This window comes from Acomys russatus, chromosome 10 (genome assembly GCF_903995435.1).
Source record: "Acomys russatus chromosome 10, mAcoRus1.1, whole genome shotgun sequence".
Lineage (NCBI taxonomy): Eukaryota > Metazoa > Chordata > Mammalia > Rodentia > Muridae > Acomys > Acomys russatus.
The window spans coordinates 64,702,071-64,721,442 of record NC_067146.1 but is presented as its reverse complement, the minus strand read 5'-3'; the positions used below and the strand labels follow the sequence as shown (position 1 = coordinate 64,721,442).

General features: G+C 40.1%; 1 protein-coding gene across 1 annotated transcript in view; it reads left to right on the top strand.

Moving 5' to 3' along the window:
• Positions 1-16,485, top strand: part of LOC127194729 (broad substrate specificity ATP-binding cassette transporter ABCG2) — a 101,401-nt gene extending 84,916 nt beyond the window's left edge. Inside the window, exons 9-16 of the mRNA XM_051152295.1 lie at positions 1,509-1,759; positions 5,018-5,100; positions 8,319-8,408; positions 9,485-9,609; positions 11,240-11,394; positions 13,237-13,326; positions 14,130-14,218; positions 16,259-16,485. Of these exons, the coding sequence (XP_051008252.1) occupies positions 1,509-1,759; positions 5,018-5,100; positions 8,319-8,408; positions 9,485-9,609; positions 11,240-11,394; positions 13,237-13,326; positions 14,130-14,218; positions 16,259-16,406 (1,031 nt within the window). The 3' untranslated portion in view covers positions 16,407-16,485. The remainder of the gene's footprint in view (positions 1-1,508; positions 1,760-5,017; positions 5,101-8,318; positions 8,409-9,484; positions 9,610-11,239; positions 11,395-13,236; positions 13,327-14,129; positions 14,219-16,258) is intronic.
• Positions 16,486-19,372: the final 2,887 nt, after the last annotated feature.

Here is a 19,372-nt window from a genome sequence, read left to right as displayed (position 1 = left end):
TCCAGGAATCCAGTAGTTGTTCAATTGGAGGCTGGATGTCTCAGCTGGTCTTCAGTGTATATTGCAATCCTGAAGAGGTATATGCATGGCAGTGCATGTGTGCCTCAGCAGCAGGATAGATGAACTTGCCAGGGAGAGTGGGGACAAGCGGGCAAGAAGCAAAGGCCTCCTTCTTCCATGCCCTTATATAGGCTGCCACCAGAAGTTATGTCCCAGATTTAAGGTGACTCTTCCCACCTTAAAAGATCCAGATTTGAGGTTGATCTTAACCCCCCTCAAATGAGTCAATCAAGAAAAATCCCTCACAGGTATATCCAGCCACTTGCATTTTAGTTAATTCCAGATGTGTTCAAGTTGACAACCAGTGTTAGCTATCACGAGTGTTTTATAAACAAGCCTACATGATGGCTCATGCTTTTAATCCCAGCACTTGAGAAGCAGAGGCAAGCAGGTAACTATGAGTTGGAGGCCAACCTGGTCTACAGAGCAAGTTTCAGGCACGCCAGGGCTACATAGTGAGATACTATCTGAAATAAAAAACCCCAAGAAACAGCACTTTATGCATACATGCATAGTAGAAGACAAAGGCCAGAACTCTTTAAAAACAGGAATTCTAACTCTGTCTAGTATACTGTCTATTTTAATAATTAGGGTCTAAATTGATTAAAAAAAAAAAAAAAACAAGGTCAGGGAGTTTTCTGTATCCATAAGATGTGGCTGTGTATAGATCAATTAGCTACTTTTATGCTATGTAAATCAATGACAGTGAGTTAGTTTATTCTTTTGAGAAGGCTTTACTATGTAGCCCTGACTTCTGTGGAACTCATTATGTTACTCAAAGTGGCCTGATTTAGAGATCCATTTGCTACTGCCTGCTGAATGCTGGGACTACTGGCATGTGCCACCATGGTCACTGCAGAGGTAGTGGGACCTGCGAGAATACAGCTTATAAATGGGGTGCACTAAAGTCTTGTGCAATAGCCAACATTATTCAGAGCTTTGGACAATTCAAGCTCTGAGATTTAAAAAAGATCACCCGAGTAAAGTTCTCATGAGTTCAAGCTGTATACAATCACAAGGACAAGCCCCACATGGCAAAAGCATGTTTTTCCATAGAGGCATACAAAGGATAGTTTAACCATTTAATTGTGTAACAGCAGCAAGAAATAATGAGTAATCTGAAGTAAACTCACTCCTATCTACTACACCTGAGAGAAGCACAAAAACACATTCCAAGTCAATACCACATTTTGAAGAAATGGGGTCACAAGAATCTTGTCTTGTTTTCTTAGAGTGTTCTCACAAATGCTCAGAATTACAACACATGCCTAGGTGTGTGTGTGTGTGTGTGTGTGTGTGTGTGTGTGTGTGTGTGTGTGTGTGTGTATACATTCTACATTATCACAAATGTAGAATTATGCATTATAAAATTATGGAGCCATAGAAAAATGAGTTAAATCAGTTGTTGAGTGTTAATATTTCACTTCTTTACTCACATTTATCCAAAGCAAACAAGACTGAAGAACCTTGCAAGATGGAGAAGCCAATTACAGAAAACTTAGTTGAGTTTTATGCCAACTCTTCAATCTGTAGAGAAACAAAAGCTGAATTAGATCAGCTTCCAGAGGCTCAGAAAAAGAAAAGAATAGCAACCTTCAAAGAGCCCATATATGTTACCTCCTTCTGTCATCAGCTCAGATGGATTGCCAGGCGTTCATTCAAGAACTTGATCGGGAATCCTCAAGCCTCTATAGCTCAGGTAACATTGCCAGCTGTGCTATGAAATGTTCAGGGGGAAGAGCTTGGTTTCTGGTTTTTCTTCTCTACTGTTTCCCTTCTTCTACCACTATTATATATATTATATATGGTTGAGGGATTTATTTATTTTTTACTTATCCTTCTATTTCCCTGTTTTTTTTTTTCTCTTTTTTTTTCTCTTTTTTTTTCTTTTTTTTTCTCTTTTTTTTTTCTTTTTCCCTGTTATCACCACTCTATCTCTACTAAGAGACACTGAAGTTTCAGTATCAAATTGTAAACAATACTCTCTTCCTGGTTCTCTCCTCTAAGTAGTTAAATTTGGTGAAAATAATTCTTAATTCATGAGCTTACAAAATTATACAGTTGGCCCTATTTGTCACTTGTGCCACAGCTCATTGACCTTTGTGCTGGGAGCAATTGCATGCTAGACTGGCAGCCCACTAATTTTTTTTTTTTTTTGCAAGGCGGATGTGGGTGTACCCCTGGCTTAGGCAAGGCCCCATGGATTTTGTCTCCAGACTGCTTATTGTTGCTATACTGCTTCTCCATGCTTGTCTCATGTATCTGGCAAGTCACCTCAATACCTACTGCTTCACCTTTGCTTACTCTGTGTGCAGGAGCTGGTCTCCGGCACCTTTGGTAGGGAATGCATGTATGTATATGGATATATCATTTATGGTTTTTATTTCTGTAAGTATTGATTTGATGCACTGTTTTATGGGTTATGATGATAAATACGTCTTTTGTTTGCAATAGCTGAACTTTGGTTTGAACTAGTTAGTTATTTACAGAATTTAGACTTGGCATGTAATCAGATGTGATTACATTTGGAAGATCTTAGAATAAATGTGCTATCTGTATTTAAATTTTTAGTCTACTTAATGGCCTAACATTTTATTGATAAAAACCATTTGGGAGAGGTAGTAGTGTCATTGGTAACTAACTATGAACTCATGATTTTTAACTTCAGTCACTGAGAAGTCACTTTGAAAAAATGGATAAATACATTTGAATAAAGATACGATAACATCTTTGAAGAATTTATTTATTATGTATCTACCCTTTTGTTCAAAACTACAGAAATCAGAACTACAGTGTTTGTAGGAGGGAGCGTTAGAGGTTATCATCCATTATGGAAGGTCTGAAGCAGAGACCGTGAAGGACCACTGCTTGCTGACTTGTCTCCCCTGGCTTTCTTGTATAGCTCAGGCTCAGCAGCCCAGGATTGGCATTGCCAGCAGTGGTATTATCCCTCCTACATAAGTTAGAAATAAAGAAAATGCCCCTCAGACATGTCCACAAGCCACTCTGATGTAGGCAGTTTCTCAGTGGAGTTTCTATCCTCCCAGCTGTGTCACCAGACTAGCCACCATAACAGGTTCACCTAGTAAAAGACTGACAGGATCATGGGAGTTCATCACCTTGACAGTGTGTTTCAAAGATGGCTAGAATTGGCTTTAGAACCTGGAAGCCTTTAGGAAAGGCTTCCTGAACATCCAAAGCATCACCACTTGCAGTGTGAGTATAGCGAGTTTGAGTGCAAAAGAAAATGCAAAGTGTGTGGTTTGGAGTGGTGAGTATTCCTATTGGAAGGCCAGATCTATTTATATATGTTCAAACTACATATTGATAGAGCTGTCAGAATTTATTTTATTGGCTTGGCCTGCTTCAAAAAGTAGAACAGTTATAAAATATGCCAAGGGAATGTGTTTTCTGCATCCTAGATTTCTATTTTAATAGCAAAGAGATTTGTGATTCTCTCCAGAATGTGGTCTTCCAAGCTGTCCTTCACAGTTCGTGCTTCTCTTGTTCTGCTTTACCTTGCTTCTTGCCAGAAATGGACCCTACAAACTACTTTATGTCAGGCTGGAGAGACAGTTCAGGGCTTAAGCGCACATGCTTCTCCTGCAGGGGACTAAGGTTCGTTTACATCACCCTCAACAGAGAAATCACAGCCACCTGCCACTAAGACACACACACACACACACACACACACACACACACACACGCACGCACGCACGCACGCATGCACGCATGCACGCACGTGCACACACACACACACACACACACACACACACACACATGCTCTCTCTCTCTCTCTCTCTCTCTCTGTCTCTTCATGTTTTGAATAAGAAGATTTGGCTTTTTTTCATACACACAAATGTGTATGTATCATTGCAACTATATAGAACATTAAATATGTGCTTATAGCTGGTTTTAGTTCTCTTCATACTGTACTTTATGTTTTGAAACTGTTAAAGTACTAATAATTTTTTGAGCTTTGAAATCCCGAGGTATATAAATGAATATTTCATTTTCATTAGATGAACATTTATTTCATTCCAAAAGTTATCTGTGAATGATATATTAATAAACAGAATCCTTTAGATAAATAGTAGCATTATGTAACACTTCACCCTTTGCTCTTTGAATCATCCTTTGGCACAGCCTCCTTGGGAGCAGTCTGCAGAGATTTAGATGGTGAAGATGGGTGTGTATGTGAGGATGTAGAGGAGTTAGCAACTCAGTGTGTTGTTGACCACAGGCCTAGCTTGTTAAGGTTGATGGAGAAGCAGTGAGAGAGGAGACAGATAATGAAAGCACTTGGGTACCTCCACAGAACGCAAGATAGATTTTTTTTCTTTTTTCTTTTTTTTTTATTTTTTGTGGCAGGGGCACTGCACATTCCCTTGCAGGCAGACACTCTGGAGGTTACATAGGTGGGGCCCAGGTCATTCTTCCTTCCTTAGATGCAAAATTCCATTGTCAGACTCTGTGGGTGTGTGCTTTAATTTTGTTTTTATTTTAACATTTAAAAAGAAAAGACATCCTGTTTTCACTTGAACCTCTTGTGTAAAACTGTTTTGTTCATTGGCATGAAAGCTTAGTTCACTTTAGTTCAAAACTCTTAGGCACTTGGACTTCAGTTTGTTCCCTAAACAACCCCTTGAGGCTGCCCTAGGCGCCATGCAGGGGTCCTGCATCTCGGCTGGGACTGCACCAGCCATGACTGGTGGAGCAGTGCAAGGATCTTTAGTCTGCTCTACTCACTTGTCAGTTCCCTGGCAGTAAGTGCGTTGATTTTCATCTTAATCCAGAAAGCAAGAGAGTAACATATACAGCTCCACACTTTCCCAGGAAACCTACCACAACCATTGTCTCAAGGGCTTATGAGGTCGGATTTTGTACATATGTCTTAAATAATAAGTACTATGCAACCATTTGAAATTCCTTTATTTCCCTTTTTCTTTTTGAAAAGATAATCGTCACAGTCATACTGGGACTGGTTATTGGGGCCATTTACTTTGACCTGAAAAATGATCGGGCTGGCATCCAGAACAGGTAAGTAAATTTGAACACACACAGCCCCTCTCATTCTGTAGGATAAACAATAGCCTGGGTTAGTTCTGAACAAACGTAAAGTAGAAAGTATATTTTAGAAAAGAGCTACAGAAGTCTACTCCAGAGGCAAAGCCACCAAGTTTGGGTCTTGGTTTTGATAAGATACTCTTACTTTCTTTAAGCTTATGAATAGTGATTAAAGATTTAACCTTAATGAATGTTCAGAGTAAATGTGACTGCTTCTTTGTGGGTAGGAATGAATTGGTAAATTAATAACTGGAAGAGTTGGCTTTTTCATACACACAGATCATACAAATGTGTATGTATTGATGTACCCATATAAATACATATATCCTTTTAGCCAATTTCAAGTATGTGGTTCAGTGGCATCAATGACATTCACACTGTCCTGTCTATTGACAACTGCAACTCCAGATGAGTATTTGTTAAGTGGATCCACCATACTCATTAAGTAATTACTCAGTGCCCACTTCCTCTCACCCCCCCTGGGAAGCACCATCCAACTTTGTGTCTCTAAATTTCACCACTCTAGAAGCTTGTGGTATGGGGTGTCATAAATATTTGTGCTTTGATGGCTGACTTATTTCCCTTAGTGTGATGGTATGGTGTCTTAATTGTTCTTCCCTTTTTCAGCTTAGGCAGAATTACTTCCCTTTGTAAGGCTAATTTGCGCTCTCTCTCTCTCTCTGTCTCTCTGTCTCTGTCTCTGTCTCTGTCTGTCTCTCTCTCTCTCTCTCTCTCTCTCTCTCTCTCTCTCTCTCTCTCTCTCTCTCTCTCTCTCTCCACACACACACACACACACACACACACACACACACACATGAGTTTGTATATCCAATTACCTGTTCCTAAAGAATTGTGTGGCTTCCACCCATTGGTTGTTATAAATAATATTGTGATCTACAAGTTCATTTTACATCTGTGCTTTCAGTTCCCAGGAACCTTACCAGTAGACCTGCTAGGGTATGATAATTTTCTAGGAAATGCAGTTATGTCTTCCATGACAGCTGTACCATTTTACATCCTTGGCTGCTGCAAACAAGTGTTTCAGTTTTTCTACATCATGAGTCATTGTTGTTTATTTTTTTAATAATAAAGACCAGCTTAATCTTTGAAAAATACTTATTTTAGTCTTTTGTCTATTTTTTAAAATTTCTTGTTGGGTTTTACGAATCCTTCATTTTTCTTGGCTATTTTTCCTTTTTAGATAAATATTCTAGAGCTCTTTTCTGTAGTTCTATAGCATGTATTATCTTTGTATTAGTAGGATCTCTTAATGTATGCACAATTTTGATTTTTGATAATTTTTGCTTTTTTCTATTGCTTATGAGACAGCGTCCCTCTATAGGTGTTGATTTGTTTTACTTGAAAGTCGAGTACATGTGTGGGACTCAATTTATGTTATCTCTATTGTGGTAATGTGTAAAATCAGTCATAATTGTGTTCTTGACTGTGTGTGTGTGTGTGTGTGTGTGTGTGTGTGTGTGTGTGTGTGAAGATTTGGGTGGTTGTTACCATATGTGTTTGTCTGTCATGGTGTGTACCTGAGGGTGTCAGATTGCTTAGAACTGGAATTCCATATGTTTGTGGCTGGCCATGTGGGTGCTTAGTACTAAATCCAGGTTCTCTGGAAGATTAGACTATGCTCTTAATTACTAAGCTATTTATCCAGCATATCCTTGAAAAAAATTTTAAGCAACCTGACTCTTTTTTAAAGATTTATTTATTTGTTATGCATATAATGCTCTGCCTGCATGACAGAAGAGGGCATTAGATCACATTATAGATGATTATGAGCCACCATGCGGTTGCTGGGAATTCAACTCAGGACCTCTGCAAGATCAGTCAGTGTTCTTAACCCCTGAGCCTTCTCTCCAGCCCGAAAATTTTGTTTTCATTGTGACTTTTTCCCCTTTTTTGATACGGGGTCAACCAGGTTTCCCAGTCTGGATTAAACTCCTCACTTGAAATTATTGCTCTCCTTGCCTCAGCCTCCTGAGGAGCTGAGACTAAAAGTACATGTCAGAGTTGTATCACTGTTTTTACCTTCCTTGAAGGTTGAGACAGCAAGACTGTTTCCAAAGTCACTAGTAATTGGTGTTTCTGTGGGTGCCATTTCTTAGGCGAAGGCAGCATGTACACGGAGCTAGAGGCTGTGGACATTGTGCAGTGTGTAATATTTGGGAAGAAATTTGAGGGCTCAGCAGTGGCTCAGAGGTTAAGGAGCACCTGCCTCTCCTTTAGGGCCCTATATTCCATTCCCAGTTTTAAGGAAATTTACAGTTTTAAGTTACGCTGCATCCTAGTCTCATTTTTTTATTGCTGTGAGAAAATACCCTGACCAAAAAGCAGCCTAGAGAAGAGAGATTTATTTCAGTTCTAGTTAAAGTCTATTAGCGGGAAGTCAAAGCCAGAACTTAAAGCCTCACATCAGCTGTCAAAGGCAGGGAGAGAGTAAGCAGAGGTCCAGGCCTGCTCAGCTCAGCAGGTGTTCTCCTTTCTTACAAGTGCCAGGGCCCAGCCCACGGAGTGCTGCTGCCCACATCCAGAGTGAGTTCCCACTTCAGTATCAGTCAAGACGGTCCCCACAAACATGCCCAGAGGCCAGCTGATCTGGATGGCTCCTCATTAAGATGCTTCCCAGGTGACTCTAGGGTGTATCAAGATGACAGGTCAAGCTAAATAGTACAGGCTGCACTGATAGCCATCTTCTGCTGTGTGCAGGACAGAGTCAGACATGGCTGAAAGGATTTGTTTCCCAATACCATCATATTGGGAGTCGCTCCTTCAACAGGAATTTCATGGCAACAATGCAATTCCATTCACAGCAATCCAAGACCAAGAGTGTCAGTATGTGCTATAGCATGGAGTCACATAGTCACCACCTCAGGGAAACTGACACAGTGGAGAGATCTGATGATGACAGTGGTAGTGTCGTTCTTCCTTCTCTGTGTATATGTGTGTATGCACATGTATGTGTATGTGCCATGGAGCACCTGGAGGGACCAGCTCTCTCATGGTGGTCCTTAGGATCGAGCTTAGGTTTCCACCTATACCTGCTGAGCATCTGCCTGGGCCCCATCTTTGGTTTAACCAAAACAGATTGCCTTTTTAAAAACATCTGTGAATGGTACATCATTTGTAGAGCTAGGAACACAGAGTTGACTGGTGCTAATGTTCCCATTCTGTCCTGGCAGGGCTGGGGTACTCTTTTTTCTGACTACCAACCAGTGTTTCTCCAGTGTGTCAGCTGTGGAGCTCTTCGTAGTGGAGAAGAAACTCTTCATGTGAGTAGGGTGCTATTCCAGCTGTGTGTCAAACTGGTCACATCAACAATTGGGTGAAAATACCATCCTGATTATCAATATTTTTGATTTATTTGTTTAACTTGGAAATATAAATTGCATGTGCATATATGTATGTCATAAAATACAAATTGTTGTAAATGCATAGGATTACAATATTAAGAAGAGCCAAGAGAAGGGTGGAGAAATAAGAACATATGGTGCCTGCTAGCCAGAGAGATGGGAGTTTCAAGTTTGGGTTGTGTTTAGGAAACCCCAGTGCTCTGAGAGAAAGCAGCAACAGTTGGCCTGAAAGTATCTTGCTTTGATCACTCACAGGTCAGTAACTCCAGCAAAGGCAGTTTCTGGGCCTTCAGAACAGTTAGGTAGTTCAGCAGCTGGAATTGCTAAGGTCAGGATGGCAGAGGAGGAGCAAGTACAAGCCTTGGTGGCTGCCTGCCTGCAAAGAGCCAGCTCCACAGTAGGGAGCTGGCTGTAATTTCTCCTGTGTTCCTCAAAGGGTGGAGAGGTTTGCCCACCTCCATTTCCCAAAAAAAGGAATCAACAGAGAGCAAAGGAACAGATGGTGGTGGGAGAGTTTGGAATAACTGGAGAGAGAGCTCAGGGAGAGGAGGGATTAGATTTGGTATCTGGCAGGCTCCAAGGTTGTCAGGTGTGGCTAGTGAAGGAGGATGTTTTGTTCTTTAAAAAACTGAGAGTAGCGCAGCTAAAGCATAGCGAGCTAAGCTGCACTGGGCGCCTTGGAGAAAAAGAGCTTTATGTGTTTTGGCATGAGTGGCATGACCCCTGAGGTACGGTTCTCCAGAAGGACCCAGCATCAAAGCAGCAGTCTCTGAGCAGAACAAGGACGCATGGACTCTGTCTCCCCAGAGTGCTGTGAGAAGAGAGGGTCATGAGTTGGGAGCTTCCTGAAGCTGACACCTAAGGTGGAAGGCATGGGGTTCAGCCTGGAGTATGTGGGGTGCTGCCCTACAAGATCTCTAGTGGTGCAGCAGCTACACATCATCTGTTCTGTGCCCTCAGGACTAACCTGGGATCTGTGCTCTCTGTTCTTATAGACATGAATATATCAGTGGATATTACAGAGTCTCTTCGTACTTCTTTGGAAAGCTGATCTCTGATTTACTACCCATGAGGTTCTTGCCAAGTGTTATTTACACTTGTATAGTATACTTCATGTTAGGTGAGTAACAGGCCAAACGGAAGTGCCTTTAGTCTTGGATGTGAAGGGAAGCTAACTTCTCTGTGTATATTTTTATTTACCTTTTTCTGTGTGTCTATGAAGATATCTAGAATTTTTAGTAAGTATATATACTGTTACATATTCTCTAATAAGAAATGACGTTGAGTTTGGGGATTTATTTATTTACTAAAGAAAAAAAAAGGACTGATAGAGACAGATTATTTTATATTATGCCCAGGCTTTGACATTAGGATAGGTACATCAAAATTTCCATATTTTTCACTAATGCATGCCCACATACATGTGGTAATTCTATATTTACAGGGCACTATTATATGAGAACCACTCATAGAGCTTAAAACTTCTATTATATATATGAAGTTTATCATAAAAAATATGACATGGGATCTAGACCCTTAGATTGCTGATCTATTTTCCTGTCACTGTTTCAAAATCATCAGATTGTATGACATATATATATATATATATGTATATATATATATTCACAAACAAATTATTATGTCACTATAGTTTATAAAGTAGTTTTAGACCTTTGCTCTACTTTTTTATGTTTGGGGAAACAGAGCTAGAAGAACCCTCCCTCCTTTCTATATTCTCTCTCTATATATAACCTTGAGGTCATGTAACTTTGAGCCATGTTTCTTTACTACATAATTACAGCAACCACTTAGAGACATGGAGATGCATTGTAAATATAATAATATCTAATAATGTTTATTATTAAATACCTGTAATTATTATGGTGGTATTATTTAACCCACTATTACAATCAATTAAAGACATAGACACCAGTTGTATTTTACCTTGGGCTGGGAAGATATTAACCCCCTAAACTACATTCTGTTATCTCCCAGCGCCCTTCCCAAGCCATCTGGTTCAATCATTTCTACCTGGGCTCTTTCCCATCCATAACCCAAAAATACTCGCTTAAGCTGTTCATCGGGGCCGCTTCTCTCCATGCAGAACTTCAGAGTTCTTCCTTCTGGGCCACATGGTTCTTTCTGATGCCATGGCGGTTCTGCTTTTTCCTTCTCTTCCTGCACCTGTCTTCTCTCTCCCAAGATCCTCCTCTGTCCAAATCCCGGAACTTTCATTCTGCCCCTCCCTTTTGGCCTGCCTAGGGGTAGGCCTTTTTTTATTACCCAATGAATTTTAAATAGGTAGAGCAAGGTTTACAAAGCATGGGCATGTGTATGTGAGAGTATGCTTGTCTGAGTAACAACTAGATCTTGGGGGCCGGTAACTGGCATCAGAATACATAGCACCAGACCAACCCCCAGCATGGAGATGTCTGGGTAAAAGAGTGTTTTATGTTGGTGGGTTTCCTGTGGTGGGAGAAGGCAATAAGTTAGAGCTCAGAATTATTCTTGGTTACATGTAAAGAAAGCCACATTTTATCTGAAATAGTGCTCTTAAAATAAGCGTGGGAAAGGAAATTGTTAGTTGGTGGAGTTAATGCAGAGTAAAACAGTGACCCAGAGTACTTGGATAATGGGTGACCTTTTCTCATTAATTCTGATGATCATTTCTACAGAGTTATTTACACAACAAACTAACCAACCAAATAGACACAGCTGCACTGACTGCTTCCACTTCTTTTCTTTCTTAGGATTGAAAAAGGAGGTGGAGGCTTTTTTCATCATGATGTTCACCCTTATAATGGTGGCTTACACAGCAAGTTCCATGGCCCTGGCCATAGCAGCAGGCCAAAGTGTGGTGTCTGTGGCCACACTTTTAATGACAATCTCATTTGTATTTATGATGGTGAGTACTCCTCTGAGAAGACACCTCTTGCCTTGTTTGTATATGTATTTCATATATATATTTCACTCAGAGATGGTGTGCCATACAGTCAGTACATGCACACGCAGCCCAGCAGCATTGTCATGTCATGCATATTCCCAGCTTTCTTAGTGGGATAGAACACGTTCCATGAGATCCTCATTCTCCGTAGTTTTCTTCTCGAACACTCAATTCCTGGCATCTCCACCGTGATTCTGCTTTGGAAGCAGTCTTTTTTTTTTTTTTTTTCGTAAGATTTATTTTTATTTTTAAATTATGTGCACGTATGTGTTCCCTCAAAGGCCAGAAGACCATGCCAGATACTCTGGAGCTAGAGATTTAGGTGGTTGTGAGCCATCTAATATGAGTTCTGTGAACCCAACTCAGGTCCTCTGCTAAAGCAGTAAGTTCTCCTGACTACTGAGCCATCCCTAGCACCATGAGGAGGTTTGCATGGAGATACTAGCAATATTTTCTACTGTAGATTATCACATCATGCTCTAAAGAGCTCTAATTTGGGGATTATTTTATACCTACATTCTGAACCCAAACTTATTCCTAAAGCCATGACGATAGGATGTAAACTGTTGTAAGTAGCAAATCTTGTCTGGATGTACAGCAACAAGCCGGCCCTGAATTGTTCTAGTGTGGTCTATATTTCCAGGATTATTAGAGGGGGCACATGTGAGTGACATAATTGCAGTCATCAGTATAGTCTACCCGCACGTCCATATCAAAAGATTCAACTAGTTTCTTAAAGAACAGTGTATTCCAGTAATGACAGCATATACCTGAAATCCTAACTTTTCAGAGGCAGAAACCAGAGGATTATAGCAAGTTAAAGGCTAGCCTGCTCTATATCAGAAATTCTAGACCACCCAGGACTACATGAAGATCCCCTATCTCATCTGTTCATTCCTTTATTCATAAATAATAGAGTACAGTGACTGTTCACTTAGCATTTGTGTTTTGCTAGATGTTTGAATCACTTTGCAGTTAATCTTTGAACATTCGTGAGGTAGCTACTTGAAGTATAAAGGCTGGGCTAGAGAGATGGCTTTGCAGTTAAAAGCACTGGCTGCTGCTTTTGAGGATCTAGGTTTGATTCCCCAGCACCCACATAGAGGATCACACCTGTTGATAATTCCAACTCCAGGGTATCTAATACCTTTTCTGTCATCCATGGGTATCAGGCATGCACATGGTATACTTACATACATGCAGTCAAAACACTAATGCATACAAAATAAAAATGAATAAATATTAAAAAGTAAGGGATAAAGGCTGTGTGAGGGTTATATTAAAGTACCGTGCCATTGTAAAAATAAGAGGATTGTGTATCTGCAGTGTTTGCATGTTGGAGGCCTGGACTCAACATGTACCCTTGAGAGAGCAGTTACACAGGAAGTTGAAGACATATTTTAAATCATTAAGGATCTTCAAATAACTTGAATCTGTAATATTAATATACATGTATTATCCTCCCTTTAATGCCATCAATGCCACTGCTGAAGTACTTGCATGCCAAGCAAGACTATTGGTGGCTAAAACAAATAAGTAATGCCACCTTGGTCTTAGCAGAGATGTTTAGCAGGTGCAGGTTATCTGTGGGGGAGTTGTTTTTGTTTGTTTTGTTTTGATTTGATTTTGAGATAGTCATGGTAGGTATTTTTGAACCCATGGTCCCTCTGCCTCAGCCTCCCTAGGTTTCAGTGCAGGCATATACCATCACACTTGTCCACTTGTAGCGCCCTTGCCGGAGGTCTTGACTAGAGTCCTGAAGTCACTGGACAGGTTCTGACTTACAGGTTTTACATCTTACAGCTTTTTTCGGGTCTTTTGGTGAATCTCGGGACCATTGGGCCTTGGCTGTCCTGGCTTCAGTACTTCAGCATTCCTCTATACGGCTTCTCGGTAAGTTGTCATTTTTTCTCATTGTAACTGGGTTCCTGAGCTAGGAACCATGGAATAAAGCCTAATTGTGTCAGCCACAAGTGTGAACATGTCCCATTTGGTTTCCTTCCAGAAACAGCAAGTGATAATTTTCTATCAGTCTTTGTTGTTGGAGGGTCAAAGGGTCATCTGGGGTTTCCCTCCATTATTGGAGGGACATGAAGAGTGGAGAGAAATCACTTAAAGGAGAAAGGTTGATTAATTGATGAAAAATATTTGTTTTGGTTCAGTAAGGAAATTAATGAGGATAGGGGACTATAATACGTAGTTTATATTAAAACAGAGATCCAAAGAGAAATGGACTGTTATACACGGCAACCATGTTGGCTTTAGCAACTAATCAAATACAAAGGAAGCAGCTGTGTCTTAATTCAGTATAATGATGTTTCTGATTTTCATAATTATAGACAAGAAAAGATTGCCACTATAAATCAAAATATTCATTGAGCACCATTATATCATTTTAATTATAGATTTTATGGGTTATAAAATCATGAAGCAGGTGCCATGGGGTAATCGTTGGTCTTCCTTCTCTGCCAGTTGGAAGCAACATGCCAACCCTAAGTTTCTTGATTGCCAGGGGAAAAAAAACTTCAGCTATTTTACTTTTAAAAAGAAAGACTGTGCATAAGAAGCTCGGCATACCTCTAGGAAAAAAAAAAAAAAAAAAACAAAGTAAAATTGTGCATAAAATTGTGACAAATCTTTGGAAACATTTTGGAATTAACACTGTTACCACTGTTCTGATCTTGTGTGTATTCTAGGCTTTGCAGCATAATGAATTCTCGGGACAAGACTTCTGTCCAGGACTCAATACAACTGTCAACAGCACCTGTGATAGCAGCTACACAATGTAAGCTGTGTTCAGTGTCAGGGTGTGTTTGAGTCTCACAGCACTGCGCTGAGCTCTAAAGGGCTGCTGGGCTGAGAGGAGCCGTGAGTCAAACTTTTGAGCCTTAAATTTTCAGTCTGTGAAGGGAGGCTTCATAAATAATTCAAGTAAACACAGTGAATAGCTCCTGTAATATATTACAGACAAAGCCATGTGATATTTCTGTGTGTTGGTTGAGACATTTTAAAAGTCCTCTTTGTTAATTTTTTTTTCTTTCTCTACCATTTATTTTTTATTTATGTATTTATTTTTGTTTTGTTTTGTTTTGTTTTGAGACATGGTTTGCTTGGCTATCCTGGACTCACTTTGTAAAACAGAGATTGATCTGTTTCTGCTTCCCAGAGTGCTGGGATTACAAGTGTGTGCCACCATGCCTAGCTCTTGATTATTATTTTTTTTAGTGTGGGTTTGAATTCTTTTCCGAACTCCTGGGTTACAGATGTGATGCCTTGCTAGCTTAGGAGGGACGTGTGGTCTCTGGACTGGACTGGATGATAACCCAGAGCGCAGGGAGAAAGACACTCATAAACACAAGGACAGTGAGAGCAAGAGGGGTCACTGATCACTGTGACACTGTCACCTCTATCTGCCTCACCGCATTGGTAACATCATGAAACCCAAGGCTGTGTGTGTGTGTGTGTGCGTGCGCGCATGAGCGCGTGCTGTGTGTGTGTGTGTGTGTGTGTGTGTGTGTGTGTGTGTGTGTGTATGTCTAAGTCTGTGTGTGGTGCCTCTGTCTGTGTGTGTGTGCACGAGCACTTGCTGTATGTGTGTGTGTGTGGTGTCTCAGTGTGTGTGTGCACGAGTGCGTGCCGTGTGTGTGTGTGTGTGTGTGTGTGTGTCTAAGTCTGTGTGTGGTCTCTGTGTGTGCACAAGCGCATGCCGTGTGTGTGTGTGTATGTGTGTATGTGTGTTTAAACAAAACTGAAGCTCGCCCTATAAAAAGATCCATTATTACAAGAATTAAAGTAGAATTCACGTTCTAATAAATTAGATGACTTTATTTTAAAGAGCTAATAATTTTTATGGTAATTAGTAATGCTTTCATTTTTAATACAGAAATTAATGAACAAAATGAATGCTGGTCTACCACATCTCTCCTGAATGTTCACTCATAGAAACAATTGCTGGTAATAGGATGACAGGGAAACTTCTGAAGAGAGGTTTTCCTTTGAGAGCTTTTCTTTGCATGCCCACTTCATTTTGGCTCTGTCTGAGTGTGGCATCTTTCTAACACAAAGTCCCTAACTGCTCTTCAGAAAGGAGTGGACAAGAAAAGTAGTACCAGAGGAGGAGGACCCATGGTGGGCTACAGGCTCAAGTAAGGTTCATCCTTGCAAGGAGAGACCTCTTAAAGCAAAGAGAAGAACGGCTGTGTTGGCAGCTGCTGGATCCCACCATGCACTGGAGCAGCAGCCACATCCAGTGGACTCCTGCCAGGGTCCCTCTGTCCTTCTCAGCGCTGCTTGCTGTCTAAGGCTGTCACAGTGTCTTGTAGCTGAGTGTCTGCAGAGTGAGAGCTGACAGACATGACTCTGGCTGGAAGCCCTGGCTCTCCTCTCACCAGGTGTAGGGTTCTGACCTGTTTCCTTCCCTTTGTAGGTGAGCAAAGCTACTAGTGAAAGACTGAATCTGGCAGAGCTGCAGCTGAGGTCTTCACCTTAGAGGCACTTGATAAGTGTTTCTGCCCTTTGTAGGCAGCAGCATGATAACCTTAAAATTAGTAAATCTGAGGAGGCACAAGACTCAGTTCATAGAGCGACTATGCTAACTTTGTCAAATGTGTCAAACTATTTAACAGTTATACTCATTTAGATTATTTTGGGAATTAATGAAACTTAACTAGGTATAAGTTTAGCATAGTATGTAATAAATTATATGAAAAAGTATTCATTTGGCCCAGTAATAGGTTTCTGTAGCAAAGAAATGCTGAATATATTCAATAATATTTGACAGGTTCTAGGAATCAAGTTAATTGATTTTATGTATTTTAAATTTTAGATGTACTGGTGATGACTACTTGATAAGCCAAGGCATCGATCTGTCACCTTGGGGACTGTGGAAGAATCATGTCGCAATGGCTTGTATGATTATTATCTTCCTCACAATTGCCTACCTAAAATTGCTATTTCTTAAAAAGTATTCTTAATTTCCCCTTTAACATACTATTGGCTGTACTCCCATTAAATATGGATGCTTTGATCAACATATCCAGTGTTCTTTTGTTTTCTTCATTAATATTTTGATGTACATAAAATAACCAACACTGAAAACTAAGGACATTATGTGCCACAAATTGAGCTCATCAAATTGTAATCATGGGCAGAAAATCCAGTCAGATTTACTGATTTAAAAAGGGAGACCTGAATTCTCGATAGTGCTGATATGTCACTAGTATATTCTTCATCCTGTTTAAAACTGCTATTCATAAGCCAGGCATGGTGACATATCCTAGTAATCCTGGCACTTGGCAGGCAAAAGCAGAATTACAGCTCAAGGCTGGTTTGGATCCTGTATTAAAATAGCAGTTAGAGAGGCAATCAAGTAGATGAGTGGCACTACAATAGTCTGGATTTATAGTCTGCTGTTATTTGACAACTAATAAATATGTTAAAGCTGTGTGAGAGGATCGAAATCTGTGTCGGGTTAAAAAAACAATGATCATAAAAATAATGTGTTTCAAACATATTTATAGTACTTACTATTATCTTTCTTGGTTGGGGACTTTGGGCTGTAGGGGTAGAAGGCTTAGGGTCTTATGATATAGCTCTAATACCATTTCTGAAACATTTTAGTTCCAGTCACTTATGCTCTTTGGCATGGCTCAGGGGTATGTAATCTGGGCATCAGAGTCTTCTGAGAAACATGATCAAGATGCAGATGTCTGGGTCTTACATCTGCACTGCCTCATAAAAAGTCTTACCACTTAGGGATCTGCAAATTCCCAGTCTCTTTGGGCCCATGAAATTATAGACTGTGATTCAGTAACTGTTTAGATACATGTTCCTGTACATGTTTGTCCCACTTGTTCATCTCATATCCATACACTCTCTCCACTCTAGCTCTCTTAACTCTAAGATTACCAGTAACAAGTTAAGTATTTACCAGTTAATATGAGAGTGTTTGTTACCTGCCTGTTCATTAAAAGGAAAGGTAACACAAGGCACAGTTCAGGGCGTCACTGCAAGCTGAAGACTGTTGTGCAGCCACTGTTGCTGCTCAGGAAATGGAACACAGTGTGCAACAGTCCCCCTTGCCCCTCTGTGAGCCACACCTCACCTGTCTCCATGCCTTGTCACTGCGTCAACATTTGTATACTCCTTCATGTGGCATTACCAAAGTGTCCTTGGGCCTCAGTTTTACATTCTTGTACACACACATGTACTCATATATGCGTTCATACATGCACAGGGAACTCCCCTTCTTACTTAGTTTTTATTTTTAAAAATATTTTATTATTATGATACAGTTTGCACATTAAATAAATAATAGAGTGATTTGATGTAATTTTAAGCAGAATACTAAAGGAAAAACCTAAGTTACAAAACACTTACCCCAGAACTTCCCTCTCAATTTCATGACCTCTAAAAGAATTAACACACATAAATATAACCTGCTGAATGTATTTAGTGTTGCTCATATGTATTTATATTTAGGGAAGACCACCTATCAGGGGACTTCTCCCTGGAGAAGGCTGATTCTCCATCTCTTAGCAGCCATTAGCTGCCTGTAGTCCTTCATGTAGAAGTGGGGCCTTGTAAGAGTCCCCTATCCATGCTGGTGTCATTGTGCAGGTTGCACTGGGGCAACCACATTGCTGAGATTTGAAGGGTGAAGCTTCCCTGTCATATATAAAGGATATTATCACATATCAGACATCATGGTCCTCTGGCTATTACAATCTTTCCACCCTCTTCTCTCGAGAATTATCCATTCATTTCATTAGTCTATTTGTTGGTTGTCAGTTTTGTTTCCGCAGTGTTAATTTTGTAGTTCTTTGTAAATTCTAGCTATTAATCTCCTGTTTGAAGCATAGCTGGTATAGATTTTCTACTAGTTAGTGGACTGTTTTGTTGTACAGAAACGTTTAAAATCCCATGTAGTCCATCCATTAACCATGGAGCTGGTTACTGTACTCTTGGAGTTCTGTTTAGAATGGTCTTGCCCACCGTAAGATCTTGAAAAGTTTCCTTACATCCCCAGCAGTCTCAGAGTTTGCGTTTTTTAATTAAGTTCTTACAGTCCACTTTTAGTTGACTTTTGTACAAGATGACAGTATGGATCTAATTCTATTCTTCTTCAGATGACCAACACTGTTTGTTGACTGGGCTCTATTTTCCACTGCATGACTTTGTCCCCCTTGATGTAATTCCCTATCTTGCCAGTTTATTTACAAGCCTCTGATCTGTACAGTATCAGGCTGTCTTTGTCCTTGTGGGTCTGTAGTTTAATTTGAGGTAGGGTACTTTAATACCTCCACCTGTTTTCCCCTCCTTAGGATGACTTTGACTGCTCATGGTCTTTTTGCTTATGTGTGAAGTTGTGGATTTTTAAACAAGGTTTGTTTATTATATATACAGTGTTCTGCCTGTGTATAACCCTGCAGGCCAGAAGAGGGCATTCGATAACATTATAGATGGTTGTAAGCCACTATGTGGTTGCTGGGAATTGAACTCAGGACCTCTGGAAGAGCAGCCAGCATTCGTAACCTCTGAGCCATCTCTCCAGCCCCCAAGTTGTGGATTTTTTTCTCATTCCAGGAAGTACAGCACTGTATGGAAGAATGGAAGTATAATGTGTATTTCATTGAATCTGTAGATTATTTTTGGTTGTCCAGACATTTTCACAATACTAATAATGCCAATCCATATGCATGGAAAGTATTTCTGTTATCTATTGCATTCTGTGGTTTTTTTTTTATGCCTTGAATTTTCATTGTAGACCTTTTATTTTTGGCTAACTTTATTCCCAGATACTTTATTTTTCTTAGAACTACTATGAATGAGATATGTTCCCTATTTTTTCCCCTGAGAGTTCATTGCTGGCATATTTTTTTTATATTGATTTTTGTAATGATGCTGCAACTTTATTATAACTATTATTTAGATAAAGAGT